Raw genomic sequence first — 17,774 nt, forward strand, 5'->3', positions numbered from 1 at the left:
GGGGAGAGCTATGTCCTTGGCACAAAGCAAAGAGCAATCTCTTTCATTCTCAAACTGCTTCAAGTTCAAAGGCCCAGAGTCATCCTCCGGGGCTGTTGCATAATTTGTATTACAGTAGAAGCGTATGATCCATCTAATACCAATATGTCATGCGGTGGCCCATTGCAGTCCAATGCTAATACCAGAAGAAAGGGATGAAATAGTCTCCACTTCCTAAACAGATGTGCAGTGCAGAGAGAAAAGATGTCCTAAATCAATATATTTGTGGGTAGGTCTATAGAACCTAGGGACACGGGTGGCGCTGTGGTCTAAACCACTGAGCATCTTGGGCTTGCCGATTGGAAGGTCGGCGGTTTGAATCCCCGCATCGGAGCTCCCGTTGCTCTGTCCCAGCTCCTGCCAACCTAGCAATTCGAAAGCATGCCAGTGCAAGTAGATAAATGGGTGCTGTTGAGTCGGGAAGGTAAACGGTGTTTCCGTACACTCTGGTTTCTGTCACAGTGTCCTGTTGCGCCAGAAGCGGTTTAGTCATGCTGGCCACATGACCCAGAAAGCTGACAAACACCAGCTCCCTCGGCCTGAAAGCGAGATGAGCACTGCACCCCATAGTCGCCTTTGACTGGACTTAACCATCCAGGGGTCCTTTACCTTTATAGAACCTACCATTTAGCTCCTTGGGTCTTAATCTCAGGGAAGTGTGTGGGAAGTGTGTGTGAAATGCAGCTGCAAGGAATATATTTATTATATCCGTACTCCACCTTTGCTGCAAGGTGATCAGGGTAGTCTAAATTATCCTCTTTTATCCTCCCACATCTGTGCAGTAGATTAGGCTCAATTGGGTGGTCCTGTTGGTCAATGTAGACAATACTAAGCTAGATGAACCATTGTTGAGTTGCTTAGGAATGGATGGCTAACACATACCTGCATGTTATCATCTGACTTTTGTGTCAGCACATGTTTACGTCTAGTTGACGGTTTCACCCAAAATAATCTTCCCTTCCTTTCCTGTTCATCATTGGCTCTTGTCACCTGCCTGTAGAATCACTTCAAAACAGTATTATTTATCTCCATAAAACCACTCCCCTGTAAAACATTAGCTCACTTTCATCTTAACTTGAATCCATAAAAATCTGAGTAAGTGAGATTATATTGGGTTTTAGTAGCTTGGTGAAGGCTTCGTTTGTGCTAAATAGGTGAATCAGCCACTAAAGTGCGGCACATAAAAACCTTATTGAAGGGGATGTTACCGGCTTGTAGGCATTGCTTGATTTTGCCTGCCATCTAGTGGTTTGGTTCCGCCACACTTCTTGCTCAGAAAAAAAGAGCGCTGATATATGGATGCAGTTTCTTTTCGTAATGGCACAAGTCAAATCAAAGCACATGTGATCATTAGTTCAGTGATGCTTTTTTTCAACCAGTCACTATCAAACGGTACATAATATATAATTGGGACCAAGTGTAGCTCAACTTAAGCCTGTACCAGTTTTCATTTCGAAATGTCTGTCCAAGCTTATTACTGTGTTTGGGCTTGATATTGAGTACTTGAAACACAAATAAAAGCATGCTGAACTGTAACATCTAATCATACTCCTAGCATGTACAATTACTTGCTGAATGAGGTTAACAGCACTCTTGAAAGCAGAGGGTATATAACTGTGTTTTAAAGGGCTATTTGCAGAAATGGGTACCTGATTTCCAACATGCCAAGCTTCTGGGCTCTGACCCACTATTCTCAATGTATTTATTTAGTTTACATTTGTATCTCACTATTCTTTTGTCATGGAACGCAAGCCTCCCTGGCAATTAGCCATCAGCCACTGACCAGATCCAGACCTGCTTAGCTTTGTGTGCCTTTTTCCCCATTTCTTCAAGGAAATCTCATTTATTTTCATTCTTATAACATGCAGTCCTAAGCAACTCACCAAAGGAACACTAAACAGTAGCTCAAGAGGCAGAGTCACAAGTGCTGCAAGCAAAGTGGAATTGTTGCCAGAAAGTTAGGCTGCCCACATACTGCTAGTCACGTCTTGCTAATCAGCAGGAAGTCAACGCAGTCAAGTTTGGCAGTGCTGATCATCTGTATGGAGAAGCAGCTTCTCCTTTTTCCTTCCCACCTCAATAGTATCATCTGCTCAACAGATTAGTGTCCCAAACCACTGTGCAGTCTCACCTCCCAGATCAGTCCAAGGGAGAATATTCATACTTATTTATTCCTATTGGAGCAGGGCTTATCTGTTTAATCAGAGCAGACAGCATTAGCCATGGATTTGGCTTGGCACGAGCACTTCCTAATCTAGTACTCCTGCTTTGCTTTCCTGAACTTCTTAAATTACAGTGGTACCTCGGGTTACATACGCTTCAGGTTACAAATGCTTCAGGTTACAGACTCCGCTAACCCAGAAATAGTACCTCAGGTTAAGAACTTTGCTTCAGGATGAGAACAGAAATCATGCTCTGACAGCGCAGCAGCAGCAGCAGGAGGCCCCATTAGCTAAAGTGGTGCTTCAGGTTAAGAACAGTTTCAGGTTAAGAACGGACCTCCAGAACGAATTAAGTACTTAACCCGAGGTATCACTGTACTTCTAGACACCATCTTTCAGAGGTCTTGAGTTTAATGACCTTTTTTGGATATGTCCCCTGTTTCCTAGCTGTTCTTCATTTAGGTTTCCTAGCAAACAGTCATGTTTGTCATAATTTGTCAGCCTTGTTCATTTTTTTAAATGCACTTTCTCTCTTTTTTTTACTCCCATATAAGGGATGCCTAGGGCTTGCCAATCAGAAGGTCAGTGGTTCGAATCCCTGCAACGGGATGAGCTCCCGTTGCTCGGTCCCTGCTCCTGCCCACCTAGCAGTTCGAAAGCACGTCAATATGCAAGTAGATAAATAGGTACCGCTCCGGCGGGAAGGTAAACGGTGTTTCCGTGCGCTGCTCTGGTTCGCCAGAAGCGGGTTAGTCATGCTGGCCACAAGACCTGGAAGCTGTACGCCGACTCCCTCGGCCAATAAAGCGAGATGAGCGCCGCAACCCCAGAGTCGTTCGTGACTGGACCTAACGGTCAGGGGTCCCTTTACCTTTTTACTCCCATATAATTCCACCAATTTAAATTGTGAGCTCAGTCACATTGATCATGTTAGATTGGCCTGTTCAGGATTTTAGCACAGATTTTCCTATGCCTTTTAACTTTGTAAAAATGTCTTTATAACAGATTGTGCAAAGCCAGTATGAACAATTGTGACGGGTTCCAACCCAAGCATATTTTGCTATCTCTTTCCTCCCCATTCATACCACCACAGTCAATCATTCCAACTCTTCCCTCCCCATAGTACATTCCTGTGGCCTCTTACATTTCTGCAGCATTTCTGCCCCTGAAAGTAAGCCATAAAAGTTGACAGGCTTTTGTTTCTACTAAATAAGTTTCCATTTTGACAGTCTGTGTGCCAAAAAGCTGTTGTGTCTATCTCCAATATTTACGTAAGCGAAGCCCATCTCTCTTAATATTTTTTAAAGGGGCTGGCAGCAATACCCTTGCCTGTTATAACCTGGGACATTGTGGCCACTGTGACAATCACAAGACCATTCTCATATATTCCTGGCTGAGTACATTCAGCTGGTCAGATGCTCGATTTGGCATTTCCTTCTGGATGAGAAGAGAGAGATTTGTAGGTAGGGAAAGATCATTTACCTAGTGCTGGTTTGAATCATGGAACAGATTAATACGGTTTGCTCTTAGGAAGTTCTCAGCAAGGTTTAGAAAAATGATTTATTGAGACATCCTCATTATTTATAACTCCCCTTTTTCTTCCTGGTATTATCAACAGAAATAAGGAAGCCAACTGAATTAGCAAATTTTCCATCTATGCTGGCAATGTCCTCTGCACCTGAGGGAAAGCAGGCTAGCTTAGGGAGCGCAAGCCACACAGCACACACAACTCTGTCCCTCCAGCACTCTTGCTATCACTCCCTGCTCTCTCCAAGCATCCGCTCCCTGAAGCAGCTACCTTAGTTTGTTCAATAGTAGGGCTGGCCTCCAAGGGTGCGTTTACAAGGCTATGTCTCCAGACTATGCCTTCTTTCTGCCACTTCATAGCAAATAATAACTCCTTGAATAATATTTGGAATTACGTGTCATGGGGAGGATAGATGACACTGCACGTTATCTTACTCGCAATCATATGATGCAAAATCTAGATTTCTACCCAAGTTTTTGGAACCCTTCTTGAATATTGAGCTTGGTCAAGATTTATTTCCTGGTATTAATGCAAGATAAATGTGTTACCTATGGAAAGATTTTATTCGCTTTGCAGTTTACCAAATTCACTGGACATTTATCCAACATGAGCATATGATTTAGCAGTTATATTTTAAAATCCAGCTGGTCGATGCCTTGTGTTCTTTCCCGTTATGCCCATTACAATATACAAATAATTATTCAGGTAAAATGAAGCCCCCCCCAGCTCATAGTGTACTTTTCTATGGTTATAACCAACTTGAACTTGACATCTTATCAAGGAATGACGAGTGTATTAAATTTTTGACTTGCCAAAAGTTCGAAGACTACATTTATTTTCTTCTCTCCTCACAAAGTAACAAATACAAAGAAAGGAGTTTTCTGGAAGTTCTACAGTTCTGTACAGTACACATAATAGCACAGAAGAGATGGTCTTAAAATTACACTAGATAAATTACAAAATCAGAGCAGAAGCTAGTGCTGCTTTTAGTGTATTATCGGTTTCTTAGTAACTTACAAGGCTTCCAACATACTTGCCTGGGTATTAAATAAGAGACTGCAGACCTATTAAATAAAGCATCTTCAGTTCACACATTCTTCAGTTCACAGTACTGTCTTTTGAAATGTCCTAGACTGCTGACAGGTTTTTAAAAAGCCACACTTTCAAATCCAACAACTGCTGGATGCAATAAGGTCCCCCTGTTGCATTTCAACAGCAGTTGCATAGACACCCAAGGCAAACTCTGGCATACAAGGTGTACAAGACCAATATTAAGACTTCCAGTACCACTACCTTGCCTTTGCCTCACTCACAATTCAGTTATCCCATTTAAATAGGAATGGAATGCATTCGGCTAGGGTTTGTCATTATGGCAGGCGGCACAACCCAAGCCCCCTTTGCTCGCTGCTGTTCAAAGCTTGCAGGTTCACCAAAGAACACAGCACAGCCTATAGACACTTGGAAGAGTCTTGTGTAGATCTCAGATTTTAACAGGATGCACGAGCAACGGATGGATAAAAATAGGTGTGCCTTTCTTTTTATTAACCTACACCGCTGAAAATAATTTCTGGGTGGGGATACTTGCTCATTTCTCTGTCCTCTCGCAGAAGTAGGGATCTTACGTCTTTAAAGCAGATAATTTAGCTGCAGAAGGAGAAGCACATACAAGACTGGAGCGTGCAACCAAAACAGAGGTATCTCTGTAGTGTGTCTGGAAAGTAGAAGCCCTTGTTAGAAGTAGTTTGTAGTTGCAGGTAAGAGAGCATAATTACTTTGTGTAAATCTCAATACAGATTCAAAAGGTTCCCATATACCTAAACCAGTAAGTTAGACTTTGAACACATTTATCCCCAGTATGATCACAATACCTCCTACCACCTATTAATTAACTATCCTTCTACCTGCCTTAGCAAATGTTCCGGAGGCCTGATGTCCGCATGTTAAACTTTCTTTCCAGCCACTGTTACCCTAAGGAACTGTTACTAGGATCTAAATGAGGTTGCGGTTTCTAGGACACTGGAATGGTTTGCATGGTAATCCAAACTCCTTTCTAGAAGAAATGTCAGATTTTTCTATTGCTTAGACGAGGGAGAGGGAATTTGAGCTCTCCATATTTTGTTGAACTCCTGCCAGCATAGCCACTGATCAAGGATGATGGGAATTGTAGTCCAAGAGCATCTCAAGAGCCAAAGGTTCCCTGTCCCTGGTTTAGCCTTGGAAAGGACTTGTTCAGTAAGTGTGCAATCCTTGTCAAGCTACTGAAATGCCAGAGATCTCCCTTGAATACAAGAAAACAGTCAATGGATCCCATGGCATAGCTACTGAATCATCATCTTTGTCTTCCAGGAGTGCTAAGAAAAATATCGGATTCAAAATCCCCTGGATTCAGAAATACCCACTTTTGTGCTCCCTTGCTTTCCAGTTAGCATTCTGAGGCAGTAGCTGAAGTAATTTTAACAAGATGGTTAATATTTGACTGTAAAAATGAGTCAACTGTGGCCATTTAGCCATCATTAGTAACACTTCATTGATATTACTGCTACTTACTTATCAATGCATAGAATCACAAACTCATCTGACCACGAGCCATTATGCTAACCACTTTTCAACTAAAGGGCACCTTTGGGACAGCTGGGAATTTTTGTTAACTACAATCTGCCTGTCACCAGCAAAAAGTACTACTAGAACCTATTGAAAAAAATTGTAGATTAAACTGAAGTACTTTGCAAATACATATTATTGCACACAGAAGACTTCAGGTCTCCCTTCGCTTTGTGGCTCCAGAGGGAGCCTAGAACACCCAGAACAACGAGCCCAGGGCCATTCCTGTTGCTGCTCCAGCAAGCATGCCAAGCGCCAGGTCCCCATCATTATCCCGATAGCGCTCTCGAATGATGACATGATTCGCAGGAGGGTGGCCATAAGGACCTGGAAAGAAGAACACCGTGGGATTTAAATAGAAATAAAACTTGAAACTTCTTGTTCCCTTTCACTGATCTCCTTAAAACTGAGAGGCCAACACATTCTGGACTCCATAAAAATGGAGAAAGGAAAGCCTTGTCGTTAATGTGGGCTAGATAGCTGGGTCTTTAAAAGTAAATGATTTTCAATGCCAGGGAACCTGAACGAACACACAGAGGAGGTAATGTGAAGGAAGACCGATAAAAGCTGTGGGTGATGTCTACGTCGTACTCAAGTAACTCAATCCACTCATTTTTACTGAGTCTACTCTGAGTATGACTAACACTGTATTTCACCCAGTGGCTACATTCAGATATCATGTTCCCCAAGGCAAGTGTACACACACACACACACACACACACACACACACACACACAAATATGGCTCATTGCTAATCCTCTATAATGTGGTTTGGGCAGGGCAGTCCAACATGTGTGTGACCCAAGGGCCGCCTGTAGCCCTCAAGGCATTTTTGGACAGCCCTTGACAACATTTGGCACTCCCACACCACAGCCCTTCCACTGCCTTCCCAAAACTGGGTAACCGAGGCACTAGGCCAGGCATGTCCAAAGTCCATGTCTAATCCGGCCCGCTGGTCGGTTTAATCTGGCCCCTGTGGCAGTTTATTTCCTGGAGCAAAATCCTAAAAAAACCTTAACAACTTCAGTCCTAAAAAAACTTTGCTTGGCCCTTTGGTCGGCCCTCACGGCCCTTCACTTCATCAAATCTGGCCCTCTTTGAAAAAAGTTTGGAAAGTGCTAACTAGGCTTTGGAAAGGAGGCATGAGGGTTTGGCAGAGTCCCAGAGTCCTTCACCCTCCTTTCCCAAAGCCTAGTTAGCACTTTCCCAGCTTTGGGTAGGAGGTAGGAGGCCTCTAGGACCCTGCCAGAGCTTTACGCCTCCTTCCCAGAGCCTGGCATCTTGTTTAGCTGGCTTCAGGAAGGCAGCGTGTTGGCTGAGGTGGTGTCAAACTTTGGCCTCACTCCCCCTCTTGCGGCCCACTTGGTATGGAAAGTTGGAGCACCGTGGTTTAAAGGATCACATCTCAACGCTTGTTATTGTGAGGGCACAAACCACTCATGCCAAAGAACAGGAAGACAGGCCAGTCAAACCATAAGACCACATTCAAACACAATATAATCCATAAAGCAGCTGTCATATCACAGAAGCATATGATACAGGATAATTAATCAAACGTTTTTTTGTCTTATACTATAGTTTCGCAGTAGCACAGGCTGACCTAATAATGGGTTGAGAACTCACACGCGGGTTTCTTTGCCCATCAGAAGTGACAGTGTAAGAATACGCCAACCTTTAATGGAGGGATGGGGAATCTGCGGCCCTTGAGATGTTGCTGGACTACAGTTCCCATTGCCATGACTACTGGCCATGTTGACTGAGACTGATGAGAGTTGAAGTCCCAGAAACATCTAGAGAGCCACAAATTCCCCAGTACAGATTTAATTACAATCTGGCACTGAAACTCCCTCAGTAACCTGAGCATGGGCATATTTTATGACCATAACTGACTTAAGCAATTAAATATGGCATATTTCTGATACAAGCAAGCAGCAATGGAAGCCAAAAATACTTAGCAGTGCAAACCTTTACATGTTTACTCAGGAGTAAGTCCCACTAAATTTGTGGAGTATCTGAAAAACTATGCTATATTTGTGGAATATCTGAAAAACAACTAAGTGCATTGGTAGGGTTAACTTAAATCAAGCAGTTAAAAGTACTGTTAAGATTAATTGTAGAATAATTCAAAAATGGAGTAAAGTAGAAAATGCAATGTTAAAAATATAAGTAAGAGAAGACACCAAAAAAGGGGGAACGGGAATTTGTATTGGAAATTTGTATTGGAAGAACGGTATTGTAAAATCTGTATTTGTAAATTCTTGAATATTGATTTCTTAATTTAGGGTTCAAAAACACAGGGGTCATCTTATACATGAGGGAGTCTTATAAACGAAAAAATATGGCAAATGCATTATATACTGCAGAAATGGTAATTTTAGGGTATTTATTTATTTATTCATTTATTGTTGAGTAATAAAATACCTTACTACCAAGGGGGAGGGCGTTGTGTGGGGAAAATACTGAATGCAAAACCAAACTGCAGAGTTCTGAATGTACTAAATCAAGTCATAGAAGAATAAATATTACCAGTTACCTTGGTTTGGATATTGATAGGGGATTGCATACGTCTGTCCATTAGAAGTAAAGAAGACCTGAGCCCCGGGTGGTGGATATGCGCCATTGTACTGTGGGTAGCCATAAACCTGATGACATTGAGAACAATTGTTAGCAGTGTACATTGGAACCAAACATTCCTGAGTGCGGCATCCCATTCTCTTTAACTACAAGGCTTTTTGCTTGAAACTGAAGAGGACACCTATACAATACGCCATGCTGTGATGGAAGATGCGGCAAGGGTTTAAGACCTCTTTTAAAACTAGACACAGGGAACAGACTTCATCTGCTGAACAACTCAAGCAAACGGGTGCTTCCTGACATCACCGGCTCAGGTATGACGCACCATCTGCTTCTTCAGGACAGGTGAAACCTGCCAGCTAAACTTTATGCATAGGTCACCTCACAAAATGCCCAGTTTTAAGCAACTTGCACTAACCAAACTCTCCTTATATCATGTTTTCCATAGCTTACCTCAGGCGATGGTGTTGCATAAGCCGTGTACGGAGGAGGAGACGAGGAAATTGTATTGTCGTCATACATCACTTCTGAACCAATATAGGCCTGGACATGTTAACATAAAACACAGAAGCAGCTGTTCAAATTATTCAGTTGCAATCACTGCAGATGGGAGCAGGATTGGATAAACGGAGCACTCAATAGGAAATTGAAATGAGGTTAGCATCTTTGGGAAACGCTGAGTTGTTGACTTACTGTACAAAATAGCATTACTGATCAACAATACTTAAACTGAGGAATATAACGCACGATGCAGGGCAAAATGGAAAAGTGCAGCCTTCCCATTCTGTTCCATGTCAGGTAGGTGAGAAATGGGAAGAACATCAGACACAAGGCAAAGTGGAAAGAAGATGCCACTGTCGGAGGTAGAGGGAGAACATACCAAAATTACCAAGTTCTTAAAATTTCTCTGTGTTCTCTTTCCCTGCTCTCCAGCAGATGGCTTTGCTTCTAGCACATGAAAGGATTATTATTTTTGTTCACCCTGTGGATATGCGGCAGAAGAACCATGATGCCACTTTTATGTTCCGCAGAAGACAGCAGCAACCCTGACACAGATGGCTTTGTGGATGATCACCAACAGCCACATTGTGTTTTTGTTCAAGCTGCAAAGAGCCCTGTTGAGTTGGCTTGACTTGCTCTCCTACCTTTTTAAGGATCAAGGGAGGGAGCTGGGATAGGTCTGCAGCAGAGATGAGAAAGCACCAAAGGACAACACTTCTTGGACTACAGGGCCAGAAATGCATAGCAATTTTCACCAGCCCTGCTGGATTCTTTTCTGATTCTAGGAAAGAGCACGATGACAAGGGTGTGTGCCTGTGTATTAAGCAGAATCAGAGGCTGCAGCTTGTCTGCTCCCCTGGGAAAGCTACTTGCTCCAGGCATGCTAGGCGAGTGGCAAAGGGCACCTTGGAAGCGTTACACATCATGTTGTGCGTAATATTTGACTTTTGTTCATTTCTGAAATAACTATCTTCCTAAAGATTCCTTCACTGGCTAACATGATCAAGAAATGGATCATACAAGTTGGGCCTGTGATGATGATAGGAATAAGGCCAGATGACCACTGTGAGAACAGGATGCTGAACTACAAGGGGCCTTTGGTTTGATGCAGCAAAGTTCTTCCTAAGCTTCCTATGCACTTCTTACGCTTACTCCTTTCATCAGAACAAGAGAAGTGTGGGCCAAGGTACTAGCCACACAAAAAAGGTACTCAAAAAAGAAATCTAAATGAAAGGTTATTTCTCTCAATGCTACTATTGCAAGCGCGCACACACACACACACATACACAAAACCCAACTTACCCCATTTGTTCTGGCATCCTGGAGAGCAATTTTCCAAGCTCTGTATAAAATATGAAGCAAACAGTGTAAAAAAAAAAAGCATAATGGTGGAAGAATCACTAATATAAATTGTACCTCCATGTTAACAAGTTTAGAAAAAAATTGTAGCAACTTTTGTGAATATATAAACCTGGCAAGACTCAAGCATTCATAAGGGGACAATCGGACCAGAAATTATTAAAAGAATGGGGTTGTGCTAAAGAGTATATGAAAAAACATTGTTCTGGAGTAAGCATATCGGTATGTAATTAATGATGCATTACAGGGTTAAAGAAAAAGAAAAATGGTGTAAAAAATTACAAAGATGGAAGTAATCTACATTAGACACAACAATTTAGTAAGAGTAAAAATTTTGAGGTCTTAGAACAAAGGAAGGAAGTCAATATGTGTATATGTATGTAATGACTAGATTAGAATGATGATAGGGTTTTATTTGTAGATGTGTGCTTTCTTGTGTTCTGTTTTTCTTTCTTGTTTGTATGGTTTTATTTTGGATTCAATGTTTGTAATTTTTGTTATAATTTTGCATTGCATTGAAAAGAAAATAAAAAATTTAAGAAAAAAATTATAGCAACTATTCGTGGTGAAACTACATGGGAGGAGCATGATTAGAAGACCTGGTGCATTTTTATTACACAAAAAAAGTAGCTATGATTGGGAATGCAATTGCAGAGGGAGAGAGTCTAACTAATGCTTTTGGATTTAGGTCAAAGTGTCTCCTCCCTCTCTCAATCCAAACTGGCTACTGAAGTGAAAAACAGCTGAGTTCAATGTCCTGAATCCATGTCTTCCCCTCAAGGACTAACAGCAAGCTTGGGGTACAATTAAAGCCAGGGAGCAAAGGGTTAAATCTCTCAAATCTAGCCACAAGACGTAGCCAGAAAAAAACCTTGGCTACAAGCTGTGGTTAAGGAGGAGAGAGCTTCAACCACAAGCCTGGGTTCAGGCAACATGCTAAGCTGAAGGACCAGGAAGGAGCAAACTGCCTGCATTCTCCTCCAGCGCCCACAAGTTTGGCTTAATGTCATGGTTTGGCTTAGCACTACATGCAAATGCAGCAAAACAAATCAGGGTTTGCTGTTACATGCGAATGCAGACCATGTGTAGCCTGATGCTCAATCTGACGAGTCACTAGCCTAGAAAATAATCTGACCAGCAACAACAATTCCCTTTATCAGTATGCAAGAATAAAATATCCCCAAAGACATAAATCCTTGAAAGGCTATTAATAAGTGGAGGGAAATTGAACCATCTGTTAATAGGTGATAATCTGGAGAGGAAAAATCAAAGATGCTCAGCTAAAGTCCCGGTGTGAAGCTGCCATTACACTCCCCCACTTTCAAAAGTGATGGGGAAAGTTAGTTATCGGACCATGATAATTAGCTCAAACATCTGCTTTGGGAAGTGAGCTAAGATGTGGGTCTTCTTGCAGTTGGGAGAGTTGCAACTGTTTTGCATAGCAACTCATTCAAGAACATATAACCCACTGCCGCCCATTATGCACACATGTCACTCTTTCAGAAGGGAAGGTCTTTTATTTTCAAGTAAGCAGAAGAAACTCACAAGCAGTCATCAGCACTTTCTGCACAGAGGTTGAGCACTTTCCCATCACGGCAAATGATCTGCAGCAAGCAATCCCTAGGCTTCCCCTCTGGAGGCTGGAAACCTGCCCAAGAGAAAGGCAAAGTAAAAGAATGGTACTTTAGCTCCACATGGCACAAAGCTAAATGCGTAATTCACTTTTAAACTTAGATCCTTCAAAGAGGCTTGAGTAGGCACATACGATGGGAAGCCTGATTCAGCAACTAAAGCAGAATCCTAAGCTTGACAAACGGAGGAGACACACCCAAGCTCCACTTTATTTAAGGTATGTCAACAAAGCCTTCACTGCAAAAAAAGGAAGACCTAGAGGTGCAAGGCTGTGCTGCAAGTTTCCAGGTCTTTCAATTGCCCATAGGAAGTGGCAAAAGGAGGTTTGCCTAAACTTCATTCCCATTACAGCTGGGAAACGAGAAGTGCTTGCAGAGGAGAACTAATGACAGCTGCTGTGTCAGTATAGAGATCTACAGCAATTGCTGTAGACTGCTTATAATTTCTGGCATTGCTTGATTACAAAAGCAGGAGAAAAGGAATGTTCATGTGCCATTCAAGGTCCCAGCTAGTGCAACTATTCAAGACACTGATGCCAGAAAGTATCCCCAAGGATGCCTTACCTTCTATATACCCTGCCCAGGCATGGCGATCTGAGGAAAAGATACTCCCAGAAGCGCCAAAAGTTCTTGAGATTGGTCTTATGTCTACTATGACCAGGGCTTTTAGTGTGGCAGCGGGTGCCCTTTGAAATGTACTTCCAATGAACACCAGGCAGGCACCTACAATATTGGGACCACTGGTCCTGTTAGCTAGGGATGATGGGAGTTGTAGTCCCAAAACATCTGGAGGGCCGAGTTTGCCTATGCCTGGTTTAGCACTGTGAGAAATGGCTTTGTGAATTTAGAACCAAGTCTACATAGAGTGGTAAGTCCTTCATATTTGTATTACAGGTGGCACCGAGCAGGTGTATGTATGCAGAGGGTGGGAAAGTTCAAATAAAAAGAAGATATTCGCACCTCGGCATTCATTTCCCACTCTGACGTTGATGCAGTCAACTTTCATGTGAATTCGATCCTCTAGATCCTGCCGATGTTGGTCGTCATAGAATAACAAATGGCCATGAGCCCACAGATCAAACCAGTTCTTCTTCCAGCGCCTTAATATAGTACCTAAAAGGAACAGGGATCAATTGGTTTTTCAGAGGTCTAACTAAACAGTATCAATTCCACATTGATTAGGTTGCTAGATATTTGTTTTGCTTTCAGTGATCATGCTTGAAATGCTCTTAAACCAGAGTTCTCTGAATCTCTAACAGAAGTAGCAAAGGCAATTAATGTCAAGGAAAAAGCTCCTATTTCTACTTCATAGCAACTATTTGATTTATTGTGACAAACCTTTAGCCAGACATCAGGCAACCAAAGAAACAAGCAGACATCTTTTTATTCATTTGGTGGCCAAAAATACTGCCTTTAAGGAATTTTGCATAAAACATTATTTGTTTTATGTTACCACAGCATGAAATTCACACACATATATACATAAAGTCCAAATATGATTTGTGTTTTTGCCATATTTTTCTGAAATAGACATGCTGAGCTAAGCCATGATCAGCATGAATGAACAAGACTGTAGCTACTCAGAGCAAAAACTGAAGAAGCTTCACTCCTCCCCAGGCGCTGCTTCTGTTTTGCTATCCAGAGCTAAGCCATGATTTTGCTTAACATTGCATCCAAACCTGGGCTCATGGTTTGTATCGCTGAAAAAAACCACAAACTTTAGTCAAGGCTGCCATTTTTGCTCCATGCTTCATCAACATGCTTGCTTGTCCCGAGCCATTGCTTGCCTTAGCGTTGCATGCAAACAGAGTCATACTTTAATTCCAAACTACAGTGGTACCTCGGGTTACGTACTTAATTCGCTCCCCAAGTAAGGACTGGTGTACCTAGGCTGGAAGAAGGTTTCTGAGACAAACTGTGCCTCTAGTGACAACGATGGGCCAATGAATATCCCTGTCTTCAGTGTGTTTCTAGTGTGATTTTTTAACAACATTTTTATATAATACAAAACACTAATTTGTCCCCCTGAGACCTTGGGAATATAAACACAAATAAATGTTCACACTAAAGATAAGGGGAGCAAAATCAATACAGTGGTACCTCGGGTTAAGTACTTAATTTGTTCTGGAGGTCCGTTCTTAACCTGAAACTGTTCTTAACCTGAAGCACCACTTTAGCTAATGGGGCCTCCCGTTGCTGCCGCGCCACCGGAGCACAATTTCTGTTCTCATCCTGAAGCAACGTTCTTAACCCGAGGTACTATTTCTGGGTTAGCGGAGTCTGTAACCTGAAGCGTATGTAACCCAAGGTACCACTGTACACAGAATGAAGGAGACCTAGAATTGGATTTCTGGTGTTTTGTTTTAATTCAACACAGCTAATTTAATCCAAGCAGAAGCGGGGTAGGGAAAAGGTTCCTGATTCCGAGTGTCATTCTTCCCATGAAGTTCAGAATAATCTGCCTGTGGGATATCAGCACAGGAGGAAAAACTCTCTCCCACTGCTCATGCTCAGGTCAAATTGTCAGCCTCAGTGGCTGCACATCACAGAAAATTTGATAAGATCCAGTCATGGATTTTCTACATAATGTGTTGCTTGGCACCGAAACAAGTCAGGCAGGGGGAGAGAGAGAGAGAGAGAGAGCTGACAGAATCCATTACTCACTTTGCCGGAGCAGCCATCCACTTTTCACCAGCGCCATCTTCAAACGCTAGGGAGAAAAGAAGGGCATCAGTGTAGCACCAGTGTGATGATACAGAAGGACTTTCTCTGTCTCTCTTCTTCTCCAAATGAGAGACAGGCTTCCTTACAAGGCAGAGGGTAGGGTATGTCTGTGTCTCTTGTGTTTAAAGTATATGGGAGGTGGCAGTCTCCAGACATACTATACAGGGGTAGCAAAGCTGGTGCTTTCCATATGTGGTGGACTGCTATCAGTATGGCTAATGATCAGGGGTGATGGGAGTTGTAGTTAAAACATCTGGAGGGCACCATGTTAACTACCCCTCTTATAATTAATTGGAGCTGCAGGTTGATCCTATCCAGGTTTACTCCAAAAGAAATCCCAATGAGTTCAACAATACTAATGAAGCATGCCTGGGATTGCAGGTTCAATTGGAGGGGAAGCTACTCTGTGGGCCAATATAGCTGATAAGATACCAAAAAGCGATTCAATTACAGAAAGAAAGGGACTTGCAGTGAGAGACCAAATGCACATTTATTTACAGATAAAGGATTAAGGAACAAAATCTTAAATCTTCCCATGAAGTTCAGAATAATCTTTCCAGGAAGTAAATCCCATGGGACTTGCATCCACATTAACACATTTTAAAAAATTGTTCTAGGAATCAAAGTTCAGCTGCTGTGTTTACTATGTACATGAAAAGCTCTCTCTCTCTTGTTATGCACTGCATACCACATTTTCTCACAAATCATGAAAATAGCTGAAAATACAGTACTGGTTGTTTTTTTTGCCCACTGTACTAGGTTTAAAAAGCCACTACTGTGATTATGAGATTGTTTTGTGAGGGCTTGAGCTTGTCCATAGGAGTGTATGGAATTCCACTAGGCAGAGCCAGGCCATGGATCCATCTAGCTCAGTAATGTCTACAGGGTCTGGCAGCAATTCTCCGGGGTTTCAGCCAAAAGTCTTTCCCACCTCTGCGCGGAGATGCCAGAGATTTTTCTCATATAAGGTGTGGGCTCCACCACTGAATTACGGCCCTTCTTACTGAGAGTCTCCAGCAGGATTGTTGGATTGGGTCCTGCTACTAGAGGTTGTTTTCACCAGGAGATGCCAGGGACCAAGGCTGCAATCCTATACACACTTATCTGGGAGGGGCAGAGCAGTCCAAACTGTCTCCGTGCTGAGCAGAGGGCCCTGCCAGCTAAGCCGGCTTCCCGCTGACAACAGAGTGATGCAAGCAGCATTCCCGTGGCAGGGCACTCCCCCTTCCCCCAGCCAAATGGTCAGGTGGGCGTGCTGTCATGAGGAAATGACGCCACACCAAATAAATAAATCACATCTTCACTGTTACTCTAATCTGGAGACAAAGCTACCAGAGCAGTTCCCACCCTGCCATATTCTGTCCATATTTCAGCAGCACTTTCACACGCCGCCCAATTAAATGTGGTACAACCCAAGCTAGAAAAGAGAGCTCGACATCCCAAAGTGTGGTTTTTAGAGCAAAAATGACATCATCACCATTTAATTAAAAGCAGCAGTTTGACGATGAAACCATCTGTAGAGATGATGCTTTTGTTTTCTAGCAGGCCTCCCATGTCCTGAAAGCTGTCAATGTCCCCACCCCACCTCCAGTATGTTTAGTGAATGTGTTGCCCACCAAAGAATCCTGGAAAGCTTTGTTTACCCCCCTCACTGAACTACAATTCTCAGCACCCATAAACTATGGTTTTTGTTTTTTGATGAGGTGGGGGGGGGTGCTATTATACTACAAAGTACTTTATCGGCTTATTTTGTGCTCCTCGCACACAGGGGTCTATTTGACGAGGATCCTGAATTACATTCTGCTGTAAATTCCAGAATTAATCCACACTGCATCTTGAAAGCACAATTGTGATAGGAGGGCGACTTTGAAAGGCGTTCTCTCATAGCCGTCAACGTTTCCCCTTTTTTTAAGGGAAATTCCCTTATTTCGAATAGGATTCCTCGCAAGAAAAGGGAAAAGTTGACAGCTATGCGTTATCTTAAGAGCCCGCCACTCCACCCCAAAAAGGGCTTCGCTGACTGTCACTCAGACGACCTCCGCCCTGACTGAGCCCCCTTCTCCTCCGACGCTAAGATGGAAAAAGCAAAAAGAAAGCAGGAAGTAGAAGCACCTCAAGAAGCAAGCGGAGCGCTTCTCCGAGGAGGATAAAAGGCGAGGACAGCGACCTAGACTGCGTGCACTTGTTACAGTCCTGGGGATTACAAAACACGGTGGCCTGACCTCGTTGGATTTGACCCCTGCTCGCCCAGACAAGCTGTAGCCGCCGGACCAGCTGCCCGCCCTCCGTCCCCGGCCCACTGCAAGATCCACACACCGCGCGCCGCCGCCGCCCTTCGCTCTTTCCCGGGCAGAGGGGGAAACGAGCCCCGGCCCAGCCTACCTGTTACGCCTGGAAGCGACCGCGCGAGCCCCAACAATCCTCGCTTTCTTCTTATTCTTCCTTGTTGCTAAAAGGAGATCCAAGATCGCGCGCCCCGCCCCGCCCTCGTCTGACGCCAGACGGGTCCTATGATCAACCGCGTCACTCAATGTCTACTGCTCATGCCCGCAAGGGTAGATGGGAGTTGTAGTTTCTCAGAGCGGAAGGAGACGGCAGGGCAAATGTTTCATTAAAAAAAATCTGTATCAGCGTTCCCGCAGGTTTCCTCCGCCC

The 17,774-nt window shown here is 43.2% G+C and overlaps 1 protein-coding gene across 1 annotated transcript; it reads right to left on the reverse strand.

Annotated features, from left to right (window-relative positions):
• Positions 1 to 4,529: 4,529 nt before the first annotated feature.
• Positions 4,530 to 17,665, reverse strand: PLEKHB2 (pleckstrin homology domain containing B2). Its single transcript, XM_083615290.1, has 8 exons — positions 17,502 to 17,665; positions 15,060 to 15,105; positions 13,356 to 13,508; positions 12,310 to 12,412; positions 10,708 to 10,747; positions 9,358 to 9,447; positions 8,864 to 8,972; positions 4,530 to 6,657 (listed from the first exon to the last, which is right to left on the reverse strand). The coding sequence occupies exons 2-8, from the start codon at positions 15,094 to 15,096 to the stop codon at positions 6,521 to 6,523; spliced, it is 669 nt and encodes a 222-aa protein (XP_083471416.1). The 5' UTR covers positions 15,097 to 15,105; positions 17,502 to 17,665; the 3' UTR covers positions 4,530 to 6,520.
• Between the last annotated feature and the right edge of the window lie 109 nt (positions 17,666 to 17,774).

This window comes from Podarcis filfolensis, assembly GCF_964270895.1.
Source record: "Podarcis filfolensis genome assembly, chromosome: 5".
NCBI classification, from domain to species: domain Eukaryota; kingdom Metazoa; phylum Chordata; class Lepidosauria; order Squamata; family Lacertidae; genus Podarcis; species Podarcis filfolensis.

Coding starts and splice junctions, on each gene's coding strand:
- PLEKHB2 (XM_083615290.1), bottom strand. CDS start 15,096: ATGGCGCTGGTGAAAAGTGGATGGCTGCTCCGGCAAA. Junction 13,509..15,059: donor TGGATGGCTGCTCCGGCAAA/GTGAGTAATGGA, acceptor TGTTCCTTTTAG/GTACTATATTAAGGCGCTGG. Junction 9,448..10,707: donor AGGATGCCAGAACAAATGGG/GTAAGTTGGGTT, acceptor TAACATGTCCAG/GCCTATATTGGTTCAGAAGT.